The sequence below is a fragment of the Tachypleus tridentatus genome, chromosome 10 (assembly GCF_004210375.1).
Source record: "Tachypleus tridentatus isolate NWPU-2018 chromosome 10, ASM421037v1, whole genome shotgun sequence".
In the NCBI taxonomy this organism is placed as follows: domain Eukaryota; kingdom Metazoa; phylum Arthropoda; class Merostomata; order Xiphosura; family Limulidae; genus Tachypleus; species Tachypleus tridentatus.
This window is the reverse complement of record NC_134834.1, coordinates 165,986,238-166,005,140: the sequence shown is the minus strand read 5'-3', so window position 1 is coordinate 166,005,140 and position 18,903 is coordinate 165,986,238. Positions and strand designations below refer to the sequence as shown.

The 18,903-nt window shown below is 29.7% G+C and overlaps 1 protein-coding gene across 5 annotated transcripts in view; it reads left to right on the top strand.

Moving 5' to 3' along the window:
- The window catches only part of LOC143230853 (spectrin alpha chain-like), a 76,952-nt gene that overhangs the window by 46,267 nt on the left and 11,782 nt on the right, over window positions 1-18,903 (top strand). For all 5 annotated transcript variants that reach the window (XM_076465115.1, XM_076465112.1, XM_076465116.1 and 2 more), the window contains 18 exons: window positions 1,109-1,283; window positions 1,869-1,937; window positions 5,591-5,834; window positions 7,553-7,675; window positions 7,986-8,053; window positions 8,579-8,728; window positions 9,681-9,773; window positions 10,354-10,488; window positions 10,777-11,037; window positions 11,608-11,799; window positions 12,131-12,367; window positions 13,138-13,319; window positions 13,544-13,643; window positions 15,114-15,262; window positions 16,380-16,673; window positions 16,924-17,086; window positions 17,465-17,734; window positions 18,517-18,830. In XM_076465115.1, coding sequence (XP_076321230.1) covers window positions 1,109-1,283; window positions 1,869-1,937; window positions 5,591-5,834; window positions 7,553-7,675; window positions 7,986-8,053; window positions 8,579-8,728; window positions 9,681-9,773; window positions 10,354-10,488; window positions 10,777-11,037; window positions 11,608-11,799; window positions 12,131-12,367; window positions 13,138-13,319; window positions 13,544-13,643; window positions 15,114-15,262; window positions 16,380-16,673; window positions 16,924-17,086; window positions 17,465-17,734; window positions 18,517-18,830 — 3,219 coding nt within the window. The remainder of the gene's footprint in view (window positions 1-1,108; window positions 1,284-1,868; window positions 1,938-5,590; window positions 5,835-7,552; window positions 7,676-7,985; window positions 8,054-8,578; window positions 8,729-9,680; window positions 9,774-10,353; window positions 10,489-10,776; window positions 11,038-11,607; window positions 11,800-12,130; window positions 12,368-13,137; window positions 13,320-13,543; window positions 13,644-15,113; window positions 15,263-16,379; window positions 16,674-16,923; window positions 17,087-17,464; window positions 17,735-18,516; window positions 18,831-18,903) is intronic.

Here is an 18,903-nt window from a genome sequence, read left to right as displayed (position 1 = left end):
GTATAAAATTAAATGTATAGACATTAGAAGTGGAAAAATACTAGTTGATTTTTTAATTTAATTTTCTTTGATTAAAGAGGTTTGTTTATTGTTTGAAATGTTGGTGATATTACAGAAAACAGCTTAATTTAGAAATGAACTAAGTTTAAAATTGAATGAATGTTTTTGCTTTCACAATAAATTTATACACTTGGCTCAGGCTAGGTGATTCAAACACTTATGCTTATAAGGTTTGATAATACTCCCCCTGATGATCCCCTTGTGCCTCTGTCACTAAAACCATAATGGGCAGACTATAATCAATGTGTTCTATCTGGATAAATGCGTTTTGACTTTTATGACTCCTGTTTTGAGAAATCAAGCATAAAATGATACATTGGCTTTTTATATAGGTTAGGTTGTTTTTTTTTGGTTATGTGTTTGGTGGAGAAAACATAATAAAACTCACTTTGCACTTGGACTAGTAAATAAAATTAGTTGATGCATCAAAAGACAAATCTTAAAATACTTAATTCAAAATCTATTTTTTGTGTACAAAAATCTTGTAATGTTTAGTTGAAGTATGCCAAATTCTGTATAGATCATCTATTAAAAGTTATAGTATGGAATCCATAATGAGTACAAAATTAACAATCTGTTCAAACAAGCTCATGCAGAAAGTTTTTGTGTTTTTTGTCAGACGTTGTTAACATCTGTTATGTAAGGGTTTTTGCTTAGTAAATTTATTTTATTCAGCGTTTATGTACTATGAGTACCTTGTATGGTAGCTAACAGTAATTGTATTATAATTAAACTTGTTTGGTAATACTTAATATAAGGTAATCCAAGTACAAGAAATACCAGTACTTAACACATCTAATGTGTGTTTTCTGAAAGATGTATAATCTTAAACTTGATTTTAAACATTATAATCCAATTTTATTTCATTCAAGGTGTTGTTGTGAATGAGTTAGAGTTAAAAAATCTTTAGTACTTTGTAAAATTAAAGATTTAGATTAAAATGTCATCTCATAACAAAATATGTCAAACAGCAATAGGATTTTATTGTAAAAATTGGAAAAAACAGAAAAACTGCTTAAGTTACTTATAAGTTTTATTTGACATTCAGTAAAAGAATGAATGAAATAGTTGATCTCTGGGAGTCACTGAAGCACGCTACTCATAAGAAAGGAACAAAACTGGAGGAAGCTTCTGCTCAGCAGCAGTTTAACCGTGGGGTGGAAGACATTGAAATATGGCTTTCTGAGATTGAGGGTCAGTTGATGTCTGAAGATTATGGAAAGGTAACTACTTGTTGTTCAGTATTAGTACACATTTTTAATCTTTCCTTGAAAGTGTTTTCATTTTTTGGGAAGGGAACTTTGTCATGTCAGAAACAGATGATGCATTATACAACTTTCCATTGGAACTTTCATATTAAGAGTTTCAGTTCTTTTGTAGTCTGGATGTAAAATGGGTTTGCAAAATTCATATGTACTGTTATTTCAACCATTGTGATGTTACTTACATGGATAAAATGATACATCTGTGAGTATGCCCAGGTAAGACATTTGTCCTGGGTTGACTATATCTTTGTTGAAATCCTTAAGTTTGTCATATCACTGAAGTTAAAAGATTTGAGTTACACTTTTATGCATTAATTTGATTAAACAACAAAGTAACAATTGTATGTCTAATATACAAATTACTTTTCTGTCTTTAAAATATCTTTATAGTGTAAAGAAAGAGACCTTTGTATATCTGATACTCAAATTTTTTTAAATATTTTTATTGTATGTTGTGCTTGTGTCATATACCTCTTTCTGTAACAAGAAATTTAACAGGACTATTTTTACAAAGATGTGACTTATCTTTGGTTGATTTTATAGGATCTGACTAGTGTTCAGAATCTGTTGAAAAAGCAAGCCCTCTTAGAAGCTGATGTTGCTTCTCATCAGGTGTGTACTAAATCAGATCAACTACTTTATCTTCATTACTTTTTTATAGTGCATACTGGTGTATAGAAAACATGTTAATATTAGGAACAAACAACCTTATAACACTGAAATGTTTTTATGTAAACACTCAACATTTCACTTTACAGCTTCTTCAGGAATGTTCATTAAAACATGAACCAAAACTTACAGTAGTGCTTTGCAGCTTTATAGTCTCTTTAGTTTTCTTGAGTTACTGAATAACATTCATCCATTCATAAAATTTACACCTGTTTATGCCACACCAGGTAGAAATGTACTGTTTCTAGATATAATTCATGTGAGGAATAGAGAAACCATTACTGTTATTTTCAACTAACCATCTAATATAGCTCTTGTTTGAATTGTATTTCTTATCCCCCCCCTGCTGTAAAATCAGGTGTTGTTGTTGGATACCTCCATAGGATTGATAAAGTTTGTAATAACAAAGAAATGTTGAAGAAGACTGAGGAAAACCTGATGACTCTTTAAGAAAAAATGCTTCTCAATAGAAATTTATACAAAACATAATAAACAATTTTGACAGGCAAAAAAGTAAATGCACATGTTCTTTGGAACAGTATAAATAAAGGAAACACATTTAAAGCTTGGGCTACTTGTATAAGTGGTAGCATCACCACAAAACAAAAGAGGGTTGTTAAGAGTATCAGACTCAACTGTTAGAGTAGTACAAATGAAGCAGGTCATCTCTCTTAAATTATTAATAACAAGTTCAGCATGCATGAAAAATAACTGTAAATCTACTTAAGTATGGACTACATAATAGATACCATAGTAAAAACATTGTTTCTGAAGTAACTTGTAACAGATATGCATGATAGAATATCTGAAAATATGTGATGTTCAAAACCTCAATACTAACAATGCTATTGCAAAACATTATGGAAAAGAACATAGCCTACCACAAACTCATAATATCTTATGAAATGTCAACATCTTATCTAAGTATCATAATTTTCCTGATAGAAAAATTAACTTTTTCACTACTGTCTCAGTGTGGTATACACAAATTTGTTTACGCATTTCCATACCTTAAGTATTTGCACTGTAACTTTTGATATAGCATGTGTATCTTCACAAAATTTGATGGACTTTTCATTAAAGACTACAAGTATTTTGTATATAAAAAAATTGATTTTTAATGAAATATTTTTACTAAAGATTTGTTTGTGAAAATAGTCTCTTTCTCTATCAATCTCGAGTACAAAGTGATTTGATGTTGCAATTAAAAATAACTATTCTTTGTTCCAAAATTCTCAGATATTATTTGCATAATCTCTAAAACCTCCTAAATACATTTAAACATTTGTTTTCAGTTAGACTATATTTTATTTTCTGTACTCTAAGTGTGTGGGGTCTATTACTTAACCAACCTCATGACCATCATAAAAAAAATTAGAAAATATAAATTAGGCTTTTTTCTCATAGAGTGACTGTGTGTTATCAAAAAGAAGTACAAGTATTTAATCTAAGTAGCTTATGTCTCATAATACTCTATATTTATTATTTTCTGTTATATTGACTTTCCAGTAATGCTACCTAACATTACATGTGCACTCATGTATCCAGTAATATAAAACTGACCTTTAGTCTTATCTGTCTTAGCTGTGTTAGTGAATTAGTATTTTGTTATAAACAGTTACATATCAATTATTATTATATTATATTTGTGTGTGTGTGTGTGTGTGTGAAATAGATTATTACATTTTAGAAATAAATTATTAAACTTATTTTTTCTGAAAAATATAGAACAATGAATGAGGAAGTAAAATAAACAATTATATTCTTGCTATGACCTTTGTACTCAGTTGTTGCTGGACATAGGTTGCTAAACCTTTTAAAATATCTCACAAAGAGGATACCGAACAAAAGTTTTTTTAAAGTTTTGTACACAGAGTTGAATAACCAAAAAAATTATAAATAACTACACTGATACCATAGAACAGCAATATAATTTATGAAGCGTAATAACTATTATGTATTTAGATATTAAAATATGTGAAACTTCAAACAGACTAAAGACAACACTTACCTCATTGAAATCTTGGTTCAAAAGAATGTTATGTCATTTTCAAAGATTAAAGTGGTAGGGAAAACTATTCTTGGAACATTCTAAGCTGATGATTTATTATTCACATGTCATATATTGAAGTGTATATAAGGAAAGTGTAAGTTTTAGTACATAAGCCACATTTCAGCAAAATAAAAAGATGTGTGGTTCTTATTTTATATTCTAGGTTGTTAATATTACTAATTTGAGTTCTTAATTTGTACGAAACTGTAGGCTTAGTATTTTGACATCACAAACACCTCAATTTAAACAGTGCTGCCTTCAACATACCATGTGACACACTGAAATCTATAGTTAGATGTGTTCTTTTCATACTTACTTTTAAATTAAGAAAGTAATTCATATATAATATTAAAGATTGAATTATAATCTATAAAAATTGATTCCAAACTTATTGACATAAATTTGTAAGATAGTAGTTCAAAAAAATTTGAATGCAAGTCAACAAATACCACAGCATGGCCTTTGACCTGTGACTTATCATGAAAGTGTTGAAGAATCCATTGTAATCAAGAAAAATAAACCTATATTGAACAGTTACAAAGTTGAGTTTTAGTGTAGAGAACTTAATGACATTTGAAAATTTTAATATTGAATTTTGATGAAGTATCTATACATAATTATAAGAATTTAAATATAGATGTAACTTAAATTTAATTGGATTACAGAGCTTGTAATATACTGATAGCTTTTGGATGAAGCTGTAATAGCAGAATTGTGAGGTGCTAAGGTTACTTTCTGCAGACATAGATCATAATTTTATTTCCATTTATAGAAATCTTTAGTTTATTAAAAATATTTCATTTAAAAAATGATTTTTTTTGTATGTGAAAGTCTACCAAATTTTGGAAAGATATACACACTGTGTTAAATCTATAAAGAATAAGCTAGTACAAAGAAGTCGTATGGAAATGTCAAATTCACCAAGCCAATGTTGAGAGAGTTATTTGGGAATATTTTCCAAAATAACAAAAACTCAGTGTCATAGTCTGAATTCTTAGCATTGAAAATGTTGAAGATGTTGCACTTCTCTGTGATATACTTAGGGTTCTTAAACATCCTGGAAAACTTAGCTTTTTGAAGTTAATTTTTAGATTTGAAAAAGTGATGCTTCATTTAAGAACAAAAAAAAAATTTAACTGTGAAGTGTACTGTGCAATTTATTAAAGATTAATCACTTCACCACAGGACTAAACTAAAATGTGGTTAATTAAACATAATTTTAAATTGAAAAACTGTGAGTATGAGGTTGATACAAGGGTGTCATAAATGTTGGATGAAATGCCATTGAAACTCAAAAAAAAATTACTTTTAACCAAAGGCAATAATCGTGCTATATACCACTGTTTATTGTAATAAGGTTTTTTTGTCTATCCCTGAAGGATTTTTTAAGGAAGTTTGTACATAATTGATGATTTGAATGTGTAGGGTCCAAGTACTGGATTTATAGAATTTTGGATTATGTGAGAGAAAAAAAATGTTTTCATGTTTAGACATGAATATTTTGATAGACATTAGAAGTATTTATCTTTTTGTGTTCTTCAAGGATCGGATAGATGGTGTCATTATTCAAGCAGACAATTTTGTTGCAAGAGGACATTTTGATGGAGATTCCATTAAAGCTAAGCAGGTAGCACTTGTTGAAAGGTATAATGCTGTTCACCAGCCTATGACTGCTCGACGTCAACGGTTGAATGATTCACTTCGGGTTCAGCAACTTTTCAGAGATATTGAAGATGAAGAAGCCTGGATCCGAGAGAAAGAGCCAATAGCAGCATCCACAAATCGAGGTTGTTATCACACATTTTGAGTTGAACTTTTATTTAACACTAAGGTTTCTTTTGATTAGCCTTTTTCATTTGTTTGCAAGAATACTTGAAATCTCTGTGTAAATTTGTGTTTTTAATATTGAAATATAATTGTTTTATAATTATCAGTGTAATGCAGCGAAAAGTTATTTACAGTGTTATTTGTAACATTACAGGGACAAGTATTTAGACTAGTTATGTTGTTATTAACTTTCATATGAATAGTTAGAAAAGATATCTTGCAAATGTTTTTCTGCCTGTAATGGGTATCTGTATTAAAGTAAGTGTACTGTTTTACTTTTCTTAGACAATGAGTATAATAGATCTTGTTGAGTGGGTATTTGACCACAGTTAAACATAATGGATCAAAACATGCAGTGGGTGGGTAAAATGCTCAATTTCACAAAAGAAAGAAAAAAAAACAACTTAATTATCAACAGTTTTATTTGTATCATGACATTCCACTCTTTGTTTTCCATTAATTATTAGTAACTGTGCAATTTAAGCTGATAAATACAACAGCACCTTGAAACTGAAAATATGCAGGAATAAGGTTGAATATTTTATTACCTGAATAAAATATAAGAAAGAACATATTGAAAGAGTGTTATTAAAACATTTAATAAACTATTACTATTTGGAGCTGCAGAGACAAACCATCCATCAGTCAGAAAATGTCGTTTTATGGCCAGTTGTGATCTCTTTTTAAACCAAAAGGTTTGAAGATAGAAATAAGTGATGGGTTTCATAGTTTATAGGAAACAATATAACAGTATTTTATGAAATTGGGCTGTAGTTACTTAAAACTTTTTTTTTAATGATGGTACACCTATGAGTACAAGCACACATTATCTAGTCAAAATTTGCTAAGTGCATAGACACATTTCCACTTTGAACAGAAACATATCACAAAAGTAGACTTGGTAAGTCAAATCCAAGAACAAATATTATTTAGTATTATAAAATATGAAATTAGTTATTATTAAACTAGTTTTTGTTTTTCTTTAAGTTATATTGAAATAGTTTTACAATATTAACATTAAAAAAGATTGAGTTTTGTGGAGAAAAATCTAAATTTGTATAATATCTAATATGAAACAAATATATTGGTTTGTAATGGTAATACTATTTGGATCAGTTGAGTCCTAGGTATATCTTAAAATATGTTGACCATAGAAACAAATTTGGCACACCCATTAGTTATTTTCCCAAAGTCAATGTGAAAATAATTTTTATGAAATAAAGCCTGTCAGATGGTAGCTAATTTACAATTACAGGTATTGCTTTCTGATCATCAGCTAGTGAAATAGAAAGCTGTATTACTAGATTAATATTGTGAATCATTGGATTATATTTACAGATGAAAATTACTTAAAATAATGAATATTAATAAATAAATATTTAATTTTTTGTTTAATTTTGTAGAAAAGTTTCATATTGAAATATAATTGTACAGTTGGTGTTATGTTTTACACATTTCCAAGCTATTGTTTTATGTTATAATCTACCAAAAGCTTGTATATGGTTACAATGAATATGTATATTTTAATTCTTATAAAAAAAATTGAAAATTAGGGACATGTAGGAAACTTGATGAAGGTTGGGCTCAGTTCACAAAAAAAGATTTGTATTTACATGTTAAAAACTCAAGAGTTATTGTAAATTGATTAATTAAAATGATTTCATTTATTTCTTAATAGGTCGAGATTTAATTGGTGTTCAAAACCTGATCAAGAAGCATCAGGCAGTATTGGCTGAGATTAACAATCATGAACATCGAATTGATAACGTGTGTCAAATTGGACAGGATATGATTGATGAAGGTATTCAGTATATTAAAGTTTTGGACACTGTTACATTTTTATTAGTGTGATGGCAACATCTTTAGTAACTACATTACAGTAATAAAAACATTGATTTTTGTACATCTTGTCTTGTTTGACTTGTTTTCAGGTATGTCCTTGTTCACTTAAGTAAACAAAAATAAAAGTTGCTTCTTCTGTAACTTAAATAATATATTCTTGCCATAATGCTGTTTTATTATAAACTTCACTTTTTGTGATAACTGTTGCTGTGATATACTTTATATTAATATTTGTATGGCAAAACAAGTATAAACAATACTTATTTCAGGACACTTTGCTTCTGGTGATATTCGAAAGAGGTTGGATTTAGTTAAAGAGAAGTGGTTGCAATTAAAGGTTAGTTTTACTGTTTAAATATTTAAATCACAAATCCTCCAGTAGACATTTCACTGTTGTTCATTATCTGTTGTAAAAAGTATTTATATTGCTAGAAAACATTAGATGCCATCAATTTGCAATGTTGTGATGGATGGGGAAGTGCATGATGTAGTAGTTTTCCTGAGATGAAATGTAATTTATCTGGAAAATAATTTTGTTTTTTATTGAGCTTTGTTTCACAACCTTGCAGAAATGAAACTTTATTTATTTTAATATCTATATTTGTATATTTTTATCTACTAAAAAGAAAAGACTATTTGCATATGTTATGAAAATTTATTGTATTAATAACAAGTGTTAACCTGTTTTTGATTTTATAGGTGAGTTGTATAGACTTTTCTAAAAACTTCTGTATCAATTTCAAAATATTTTAGAATCATAATTACTAAAAAAAATAATAATGATTTACATCAGTAGTAGTTTGAAAATTAGTTGCAAAAAATAGCTCATTAATCATAGGTTCTGATTGATTTTTGACTTTAGGATAAAGCTCACCAGCGTAAAGAGGATCTTGACGACTCTCTTCAGGCCCATCAGTACTTTGCTGATGCAAATGAAGCAGAGTCATGGATGAAGGAAAAAGAACCCATAGTTGGGAGTCAGGATTATGGAAAGGATGAAGACTCAGCTGAGGTATATAGACATAATTGTAGGAATATTAAGTTTAAAGATCATTTGCAAAGGTAAAATTATGTAGTAAATAAGATTCAGTCTGGTTTGGTGTTGTATGGCACAAAGCAATTATATATTGTGCAGCTTTAACTATTGCTAGAACATATTATGAAGCTTTAACAGCAGTTTTCATGAAATGTAATAAAGCATTAGCTACTTGAATTGCTGGATCTTGTGTTCTGTTAGTACCAGTAAATTAAGTCCTAATAAAAATCCTTATAATTTCTTTTTTCCCTCTTAGTTTTGTGAATCACAAATGCCTATGTTCTCTGGCTAAAATACAATTGGAAAGGAAAATGCTATGCTTCAGAATAATTCCTTTTCATACAAGTTCAGGAATAGTAGTCTGCTGACATATTTGAAGATCATGTATAATATTTTTAAACACTATTAAACTATTTAATAGAAGACTGACTGGCTTTCTTTTAGTTTGTGAATATGTTTTTCCTGTTGCTGGAACTGTATGTCTTGGGATTTGAGTTTGAAATAAATAATTTTCTAGAAGAATTCAGATAATGATATTTAAGGTTAACAAGTGTTTAAGCCTAAAAGGTTGCATGATTATGTGGAATTTTTGTTGTTTTTATCAGGGTAATATATTTGCTTTAGACAGCAAAACACATCACACAAGAAAAAAAAGGACAAATATCTAGCAAATGAAGAACTAATTAAAGTTGGTTGGCTAAAGACAATGGAACTTTCTGATCACTAGTAATAAAAATTCCTGCTATTCTCATGGTTCAATTGTTTTCGTTTTCTCTAGTTTATATGATTTTATTAAACCATTAGTTTTGTATGGTGTTATTAGAATAAAATGAAAATATGTGAATGAAAGATTACTGAATATAAATTTTGGTTGAATGGATATAGAAGCATGATCTTTGAAGTTCTTACAGTGGTGATTGTTTTTTAGGCATTGCTGAAGAAACATGATGCACTTATGGCTGATCTAGAAGCTTTTGGTAACACTATCTTATCCCTGAAGGAACAAGCACAGTCATGTCGGGTAAGTGTTTGAACATGTATGGGTGAGAATTGCAGAGTAATGTATCATTGTGTATGTTCTGATTAATGTAATGAAAATGACATTTTCTCTTCTGTCATTGTGTAACACAGTTAAAATTGAATAAACTTGTGTATTTCATATCATGTAACTGTGTTGTGTGTATATTTTGATTGGTTTTCTATTTTTCACTAATATGTATATTTGTATCAAAGTTAAGAACACTAGCCTAAAATATTTGAGGACCTTGGATGGCAACCCATCTCCCATTAACTCCTGTTAATCTGCCATTGCTTCTAGGTAGCTACCCAGTTTGCCTTCTGGTTAATTTGTTATTTCAGTTTACAAAGTTTTTGTATTTTATTGTGTAATATATGTATTTAGTCTTGTATGACTTGACACGTAAACATTTTATGCCACTTTATAAACTCTGGCTCAGTAGATTGTTTTGAGTTGTAAATAGACAAACTACAAGTCTTGCACATTTTCCCAGTATTTATCAAATTTAACTATTTGAATTCAAAAGACAGTGTGTTGATTATTTAATTATCAGCTATTAAGAAAGCATAACTTTATTCTGAAGCAACAAGAGACTCCAGTTGTTGATCAGGCTGGTAAGGAGTTTGTAATGGCCCTCTATGATTACACAGAAAAGAGTCCTCGTGAAGTTTCCATGAAAAAAGGAGATGTTTTGACCTTGCTCAACAGCAATAACAAGGTTGGTGACACTTACAATAAAGACAAGTTTCTCAATTGTGTGTTAAGTAATACACATTTCAAAAACTTGTGTTACTTGACATCTGACCATCAGTCATTGCATTATTCATAAAACCCCATATTGATAGGCAATTTTTTTAAAGAAATATTTCAGAGTCATATTAATTGTCAAAGATTTGGTGTTAATGTTATTACATTAAATATTTTCAATGTTTCTACAATCAAACTTATGATTTGAGCTTGTTTAATTTATGAAAATTGAACTGAAATACATTTGTCTGTTTTATAGGACTGGTGGAAGGTGGAAGTTAATGATCGCCAGGGATTTGTCCCAGCTGCTTACGTCAAAAAAATGGAGGCTGGTTTGTCAGCTAGCCAACAGCATCTGGCAGATGGAAATAGTATTGCTGCTCGCCAGTCTCAAATTGAGGCTCAGTATGAAAATCTGCTGTCACTAGGTCGCGAACGTCGTCAAAAGTTGGAAGAAACTTGTAAGGCTTACCAACTGGTGAGAGAAGCTGCAGATTTAGGGCAGTGGATTAAGGATAAGGTATGTGGACAATTGTGAATTCCTATTGAAACATTAGTGCATTATGTTTTGGCTGTTATTATTAATTTTACTTTGATACCTTATATTGTGTTAAAGTAATTTAGTTTTATATGATGTAAGTGTATACCTATGATTTATCTGATGAGGTGAAAGAAAAAAATATAAAATTGTGTTTTTGTGTGTGGATTAGAACGTATTTAAATGCTGTCTGAGATCTATCATAAAAACTTTTAATATAAATTAATGAATTAGACAACATGCATTTATTTCTTAATTACAATATTTGATAACTAAGATTTTCTAAGTTCTTGTAGTACTGACAAAAGTAATACCCTAATGAAGTTCATTAATAGGACAATAACATTAGTTTATTTTAAGTGTAGTGTAGTGTATAAAATAAGCTGGAATTATTTTATATTTCATGCTTTCAATAATGGGAAATATATACACAAATTATTTATGTCAGAGCTCTTGATGCTCTTTGTGTGAGTGAATTATTTCCTTTTTCTGATATGTTTGCATTTTTAGGTTTTAAGCTTTTAAAAATCCATTTTGTAAAACTTCTGGTAGGAACAAGTGGCTACAGTCCAAGAAGTTGGAGAAGATCTTGAACAGGTGGAAGTTCTTCAAAAGAAGTTTGACGATTTTCAGTCTGACCTGAAAGCCAACGAAGTCCGTCTAGCAGAAATGAATGAAGTAGCTACTCAGTTGATGAGCGTAGGGCAAACAGAAGTTGCTCTTAAAATACAGACTCAAGTGGATGTGAGTGTTTTACTTCTTTAAGATCTGTGACTTGCTATCAGTTTCTTAGAAGAAATCACTGAATTTCTTTATTTCTGCTAATACTGATCAGAATGACACAGAGCTAAAATTTCTTAAGACTGATAGTCACATTTATATAGTTTTAAGTATCCAAACTAATTAATAAGTGTATTTGGAAATGATTTGACTAATGCTGAAGTGCTGGATATAGTTTTTTAATCACACTGAAATTTAGTTTTAAGTGTTCATTGTATTATTTTTGGTACTAAATAAAATGTTAGCTGCATGTTATTTAACAGAGAATTTGTTAATTGCTTAATGTATATTACAGGACTTAAACCAAAAGTGGCAAAGCCTTCAGCGTGTGACATCTGAGAGATCCACTCAACTTGGATCAGCTCATGAAGTTCAGAGATTTCATCGTGATGTGGATGAAACCAAAGACTGGATTCAGGAAAAAGATGAGGCACTTAATACTGATGATTATGGCCATGACTTGCGCAGTGTTCAGACTTTGCAGAGGAAGCATGAAGGTTTGGAACGTGACTTAGCAGCACTGGGAGACAGGGTAAACTACCTCAGTTATAACTTGAAGGATAGGCTTACTTGAAATATTGCAGGATGACCCCTATGTTTTTTCAGTCTCTTATTTACAAAAATTAGATTTTTTAATAAAATATTTTTTTTACTAAAGATTGGTTTGTGAATTTGCAAATCCTTTACTGAATCAGTCTGAGCAAAAAATGATTTTCATAATAATAATGAAAATAATTTTCACATTGGTTTTCATAATTTATTAATAGCTTGTAAGACCTTGTAAATAAATATGAAAAGTTTTTTTGAAGTAAAATTATATTTTATGTCCATAACACTATTAGCAAAATATTAATATGAACTAAAATTTAAAAAAAATTTTGCCTTGAATGATACAGATTGTAAAAGATAATTATTTATCATAAGATCTTTGTCTATTAACATTGCACAGTTGATATCATTTAATGTCTTTTTGCCTTTTGAAATATCTCTAACTACTGTGACAAGTAATGTATTGGATTTATACACTAGCCAATTTGTATTTTAAAATATTGCTATTTTACAAAATTACAAAAGAGGAAAAACATAAGAGTTTTAAAAAACCTTGCTGCTCTATCTGCTGTACCTTTCTGTTTCAGTAGTAAATCTTTATTGGTACAAGTTTTTAAATCTTTACTATACATTAATTGTTTTGTTCAAATATTTACTTTTAAAACTGTTTTTAAGTGTTCTGTGATAAAACATGAATGAAATTTCATGTTGTGAAATAAATATTAAAGAAAAAAAAACCTTTTTATGACATAGATTAAACAACTAGATGAAACAGCTAGCCGTCTAATGCAGACCCATCCAGAATCTGCAGATACTATTTATGCCAAGCAAAAAGAGATAAATGAAGAGTGGACTCAACTTACTGCCAAAGCAAATGCACGTAAAGAAAAACTGTTGGACTCTTATGATTTACAAAGGTTTCTGGCAGATTACAGGTGAGTACAATGAACTGTCCTTTTTCTTAAAATTTATCTGTTTGTATAGAATTTGTATACATAAATTTGCACTTGTATAGATTTAAGGCTGAAAGTAATTGATCAAGCCATTTTTCAAGTTTGGGAGGTAATTCAGAAATAACCAAAACTGTTTTAACACAGTAGACTGTAAAGTATTTGATTTATATGCAGATTTATATATATATAAATATAATTATTCTCAGGGACCTTATGTCTTGGATAACAAGCATGATGAGTCTTGTGTCTTCAGATGAGCTGGCCACAGATGTTACTGGAGCAGAGGCACTGTTAGAACGCCACCAGGTAGGATGTTTATACAAATTTTGATATGTTATCAATGTTTCAAGATGTAAGCTAGCATTTGTCTTGTTATTAGTTGAATTTTTTGTTATGTTAGTCTGTTAGTCATTTCCTTTAGTTAAAACCTGAAAACTTTTTTTATGCAACAGTAGGGCTGATCTCATAAATTCAGACATTTATTAAAGTATCTGTAAATTAAACAGCATGAGAGTTTCCTTTCGCTCTGAAATGGACTTTTTGTGTGAAATATAATTTGTAATATTTTATCTTAACATACTTTAAGTTTCAAAACTGTTTGTATACAACTTTACACTTGTGTCTTTACTGTTTCCCTGTACTTGTATCATATTGATAGCATTGCAGCATTTAGAATTCTCATTTCCCCAAATTTCAGATATAATCAAGTTGTGGGAAAAGGTTACCCATTATAATAACTAAAAAGGAGACAGTTTTACCTGCATTACTGCAATAAGAGATATACTTTTACAATACTGCTTCTGAAATGTTCAAATCCAAATTTGTGTTGATGCCTTCCAAACTTTGAAAGATATACAGTTGACATTAGAATTTTACTTAGCAGTTTATAAACATCGTAAAACCACAAACAGTACTTGGCTGCAACTAGAAGCATTGTAGCCTAACAGCTAATGTTGGAAACAAGTGTTTGTCTTCCTTTTTAACATTAACCAACAATGTGTTAGATGTAGATGTATTAATTTAACAAATCAGAGTAAAAAAAAAAACAACCTTAACCTTAGATTGCTTTAGACTGAAAATGAAAGTAAAATAATTTATTAAGTGTCATTTCCACTTATCATTTGCAGTGTTGTTTTCATTTGTGCAAGAAAAATATTTCATTTACTCAACAAAATAATTTCATACTTTTTTGGTTATATTTTAGGTATAACTTGCTTCGTTAGTGGATTAAGATAAAACTAGTAAAAAACTTTACTACACAATGTATTTAAAAACATACAGTGCATGTTTAAAGCTTAACTTGTACACTTTTCTAATAATGGTAGTTATGGCTATACTACATTAAAGTATTATGGTGCAAAAAAGTTCTCACTATAATTGTTTTGGTATGTTATTTAAGACACTAGGCTGTTTTTCATGAATACTTTTATATGGAGTACAATATAAGAGCATTAAAACAAATAACTTGAGACAAAGTTCACAGAAGTTAAATTTAAAGAATGTTTGGTGTTAAAATTGTTCCACTAGAAATCATTCATTGAATAGATTTGATTTTTTTTAAACCAAATTTTTATTTTTTTCTTGTAAGAAGTAGATTTGACAAGTAACTACTGTAATTTTGTATTAAGTTGGAATTTCAAGGAATTTATTTTTTTATGTGGAAAATATTCCAAAAAAATATGAAATTAACAAATATGACATATGTTTGTACTCTATTTTTAAATTATAAAAAGCATTTTGACTGTTTTTAAGTTGTGATTTTTTTTTAATGTGCAGGAACACAGGACAGAAATAGATGCTCGTGCTGGAACCTTTCAAGCTTTCCAGGCTTTTGGTCAACAGCTATTACACAGTGGTCATTATGCTAGTGTAGAAATACAGGAAAAGCTTGAAAAAATGCTTGAAGCTCATAAAGATTTGGAAGAGTAAGTAATTTTATTTTTTGCTTCCTTGCCTTATTTAGGCCAACTGCAGCCCAGTAATTAGTGCTAGACTGTGTAGTTGAGTTTCTGTAGTTGTTCTGTTTCAGCCATAAAACATTGGATATATACTTTGATCCCATAAGATCATTATAAGAATGATATGCAAATCTTGGGAATTAATGTGACAAGAGTAGCCCTAGAGTTGGTAGTAGGTACTGTTAACTAATTGTGCTCTTTCTAGTGCATGACCTCAGAATTAGGGATGGCTATTTAAACTAGTCCTCGTGTAGCTTTACTTGAAATCAAAAATCCAAATCTTTCCTTATAAGTTAGTCTAAAGATTATATGAAGTTGGCATCTCCCCAAAGAATGATAACACCAAATCATTAAAGGAAATAAGGTATTTACAAAATAGTAATTAGTCATTTATTATATAAACAGAAAATGTATTAAATTGATTTAATAACATCTAATAGTAAGCTAGCAAACAACTTATAAGCATAATGAAGTGATTTGGGTGGAGGACGTGTTTCAACAAAATATTGGTCTATCTTCATTAGAATATTATAATGTATAAAGAATATTGACTGATAAACCTGATATTTTGCATTAAGGTGAAACATTCTTGTATTCTCTATAAGCTTTCTTGAATGTAACAGTATTCTTGTTATTACAATTTGTGAAAATTCTGTTTAAAGAGGATTGATTAAACTTTTCTTATTGTGCCATTTATTTAATAGTATGATTTGGATTTGTAGTAGACAATTTTTCACTGTGCTTAAAATTCTAGTAATCTAGTGAAAGTTAATCATGGTCTAATGCATATTATTTCACACTATATAATATTAATTTTGGATAAAACCATCTGCTAAATTTTTTTCAAAACTTAGAGAATAAAAATTTAAGGACTTGGATAAAGCTTTATTTTAATGTTTGTGTTCTGTAGCATAGTAACAAACCTTTGTAGTACTCTTATAATAATTACCATATATAAATGTTAGTTATTGTTGGTTATATTCATTGTGTGTTATGTGTTGATGATGTGGGAATTTACTTTATAGATTTCTGTATTGGAAACAATTTATAATTGTATATGTTTGTTTCTTTTATTGTGTGACAGTGCCTGGCATGCTCGCCGCATGAAGCTGGACCAATGTTTAGAACTTCAACTTTTCTACCGAGATTGTGAACAGGCTGAGAATTGGATGGCTAGTCGAGAAGCCTTCCTTAGTTCAGATGATATGGGTGGTGATAACGTAGAGGCTCTCATTAAGAAACATGAAGATTTTGATAAGGCTATTCAAGCTCAAGAGGAAAAGATCACAGCCTTAGCTCAGATGGCAGATCAGCTAGTGGCTGGTGACCATTATGATGCTGATGCTATAAAAGATAAAAAGGAACAGGTGTTGGACAGGTATGAATTCATTAAAGGTTTTTGAAAGGTGTATGTATTTAGTTGTTCAACTTTAATTTGAATGTGATAAATGTGGTTTTTTAAACGTTTTATGGTACTATAGATGTTTTCATGAGTTATTGAGTTAAATATTATTGCAACTAACTATTCATTAATGTTAAATGTGTATGTTTTTATCAGTTAATCAACTGGTTTTTAAAATAATTTTTAATTGTATATTTAATGAATTACAATTATTGGATTCTCATAGATGGCACCACTTAAAAGAAGCCTTGATTGAAAAAAGATCCAAATTGGGAGAGTCTCAAACTCTTCAACAGTTTAGCAGAGATGCTGATGAAATTGAGAACTGGATTGGGGAAAAACTTCAGATGGTGATGGATGAATCTTATAAAGATCCTGCTAACATTCAGGCATGGACATTTTACTTCATTTGTAAAGCATAGATATAAAGTTTTCGTATATTCCACTTATTATTGTTATGGATGTGCTATTGTAAGAATATATTTTTGTCTCTTTAACCCTTCCAGTTTCAGCCGATGCAATCCATGCTAGAACCGGTTAAATTTATCATTATAGCTCTTGTTTGTTATAGTTGTGTTTAAATATTAATTCTAAGATACTTCATGTTTTGTTATTTTGTGATTCGATACGTCTTGGTGTTTGAATGTTTTTTTTTTCCTGACCAGTTATTGCCTTTCTGTACAGTTTAGTTCCATTATTTCAAAAAGAAACGTTTCATACATAATGAATAGACAAATGTATAGACATTTAATTTTTTGATTTTTTAGAGCAAACATCAAAAACATCAAGCTTTTGAAGCTGAACTTGCAGCCAATGCTGAGAGGATTCAGTCTGTTTTGGGAATGGGACAGAACTTGATTGACAAGCACCGTTGTGCTGACTCTGAGGATGCTGTCAAGGCACGACTTGTTTCTATTGCTGATCAGTGGGAGTATCTGACCCAAAAATCATCAGAGAAAAGTATGAAATTGAAGGAGGCAAATAAACAAAGAACTTTCAATGCTGCTGTGAAGGATATTGATTTTTGGTTGGGAGAGGTATATATATATATATATATTTAATAACTATATTTTCTTTGTAACATGAAACTAATATGTTGGGAAACCTAAACTGCAGTTTATGTAGTACTAACTAATATAAGACTTGTATGTGGATATGTTATCAAGAAAGATGTTTTAGGCAGATGAGTCTTTTATCAAAATGTGTGTCAGGAATTCGTAATATTTGTGTATTGAAATTTATGGAAAGCTCAAGTTGTTTCTGCTAAAGAAGAACTTTTTAGGTGATTATTCTCTTCTTTGGGCATCTGGATAATATGTGCATTTTGTTTTAATTAGTATTCAAAACCTGAATCTTAATGCAGAGGCTGTATCAGTATGGTGTATCTGAGTATGTGATTAAATTTGTATACACCACAGGAAAAATAAAATTTATTTACACATCAAATTGCACACTTATCTACTGGTTTGTAACTAATGCTGATATGGTGCTGCCAGTATGAATTTAATACCTAGGACTCCAGAAGTGAATGATGCACTACACACTAACAGAAAATGTGCAAACATAACATTGCTATCTTTTGCTCATCAATTACCAATTTGAATTAGAACAGATTGAATGCAATTCGTTTATTGGTCCCAAAGAATTCATTTGTAAAAGATGAAAATGAAATAAAATTATAAATATGTTCAGGTTGTTGTTTTTTTTAACAAGTATCACATTTTTGACAATTTTTTATATGGATAAATTTTTCTTTAATAGTTGGTAATTTCATATATGTATATATTTTTGAAACATTTAAAATTGTGTATTTTTCAAGGTTGAATCTTTGTTAAAATCTGAAGATTCTGGTAAAGACTTAGCCTCTGTGCAGAATTTGATAAAAAAACATCAACTTGTTGAGGCTGATATTGCTGCTCATGAGGATCGTATCAAGGACATGAACAACTTAGCTGACAGCTTGATCGAGTCTGAGCAGTTTGATGCAGCAGCTGTGCAAGAAAAGAGGAACTCTATCAACGAGCGGTACGAACGAGTAAAGACCCTTGCAGCGTATCGACGATCTCGACTAAACGAAGCCAACACGCTACACCAGTTCTTTAGAGATATTGCTGATGAAGAATCTTGGATTAAGTAAAGCACAGTTCATGTTGTATTTCACTTTCTGCTTTTAAAGATATTAATTGTAGATTGTATGCTGAAGTTT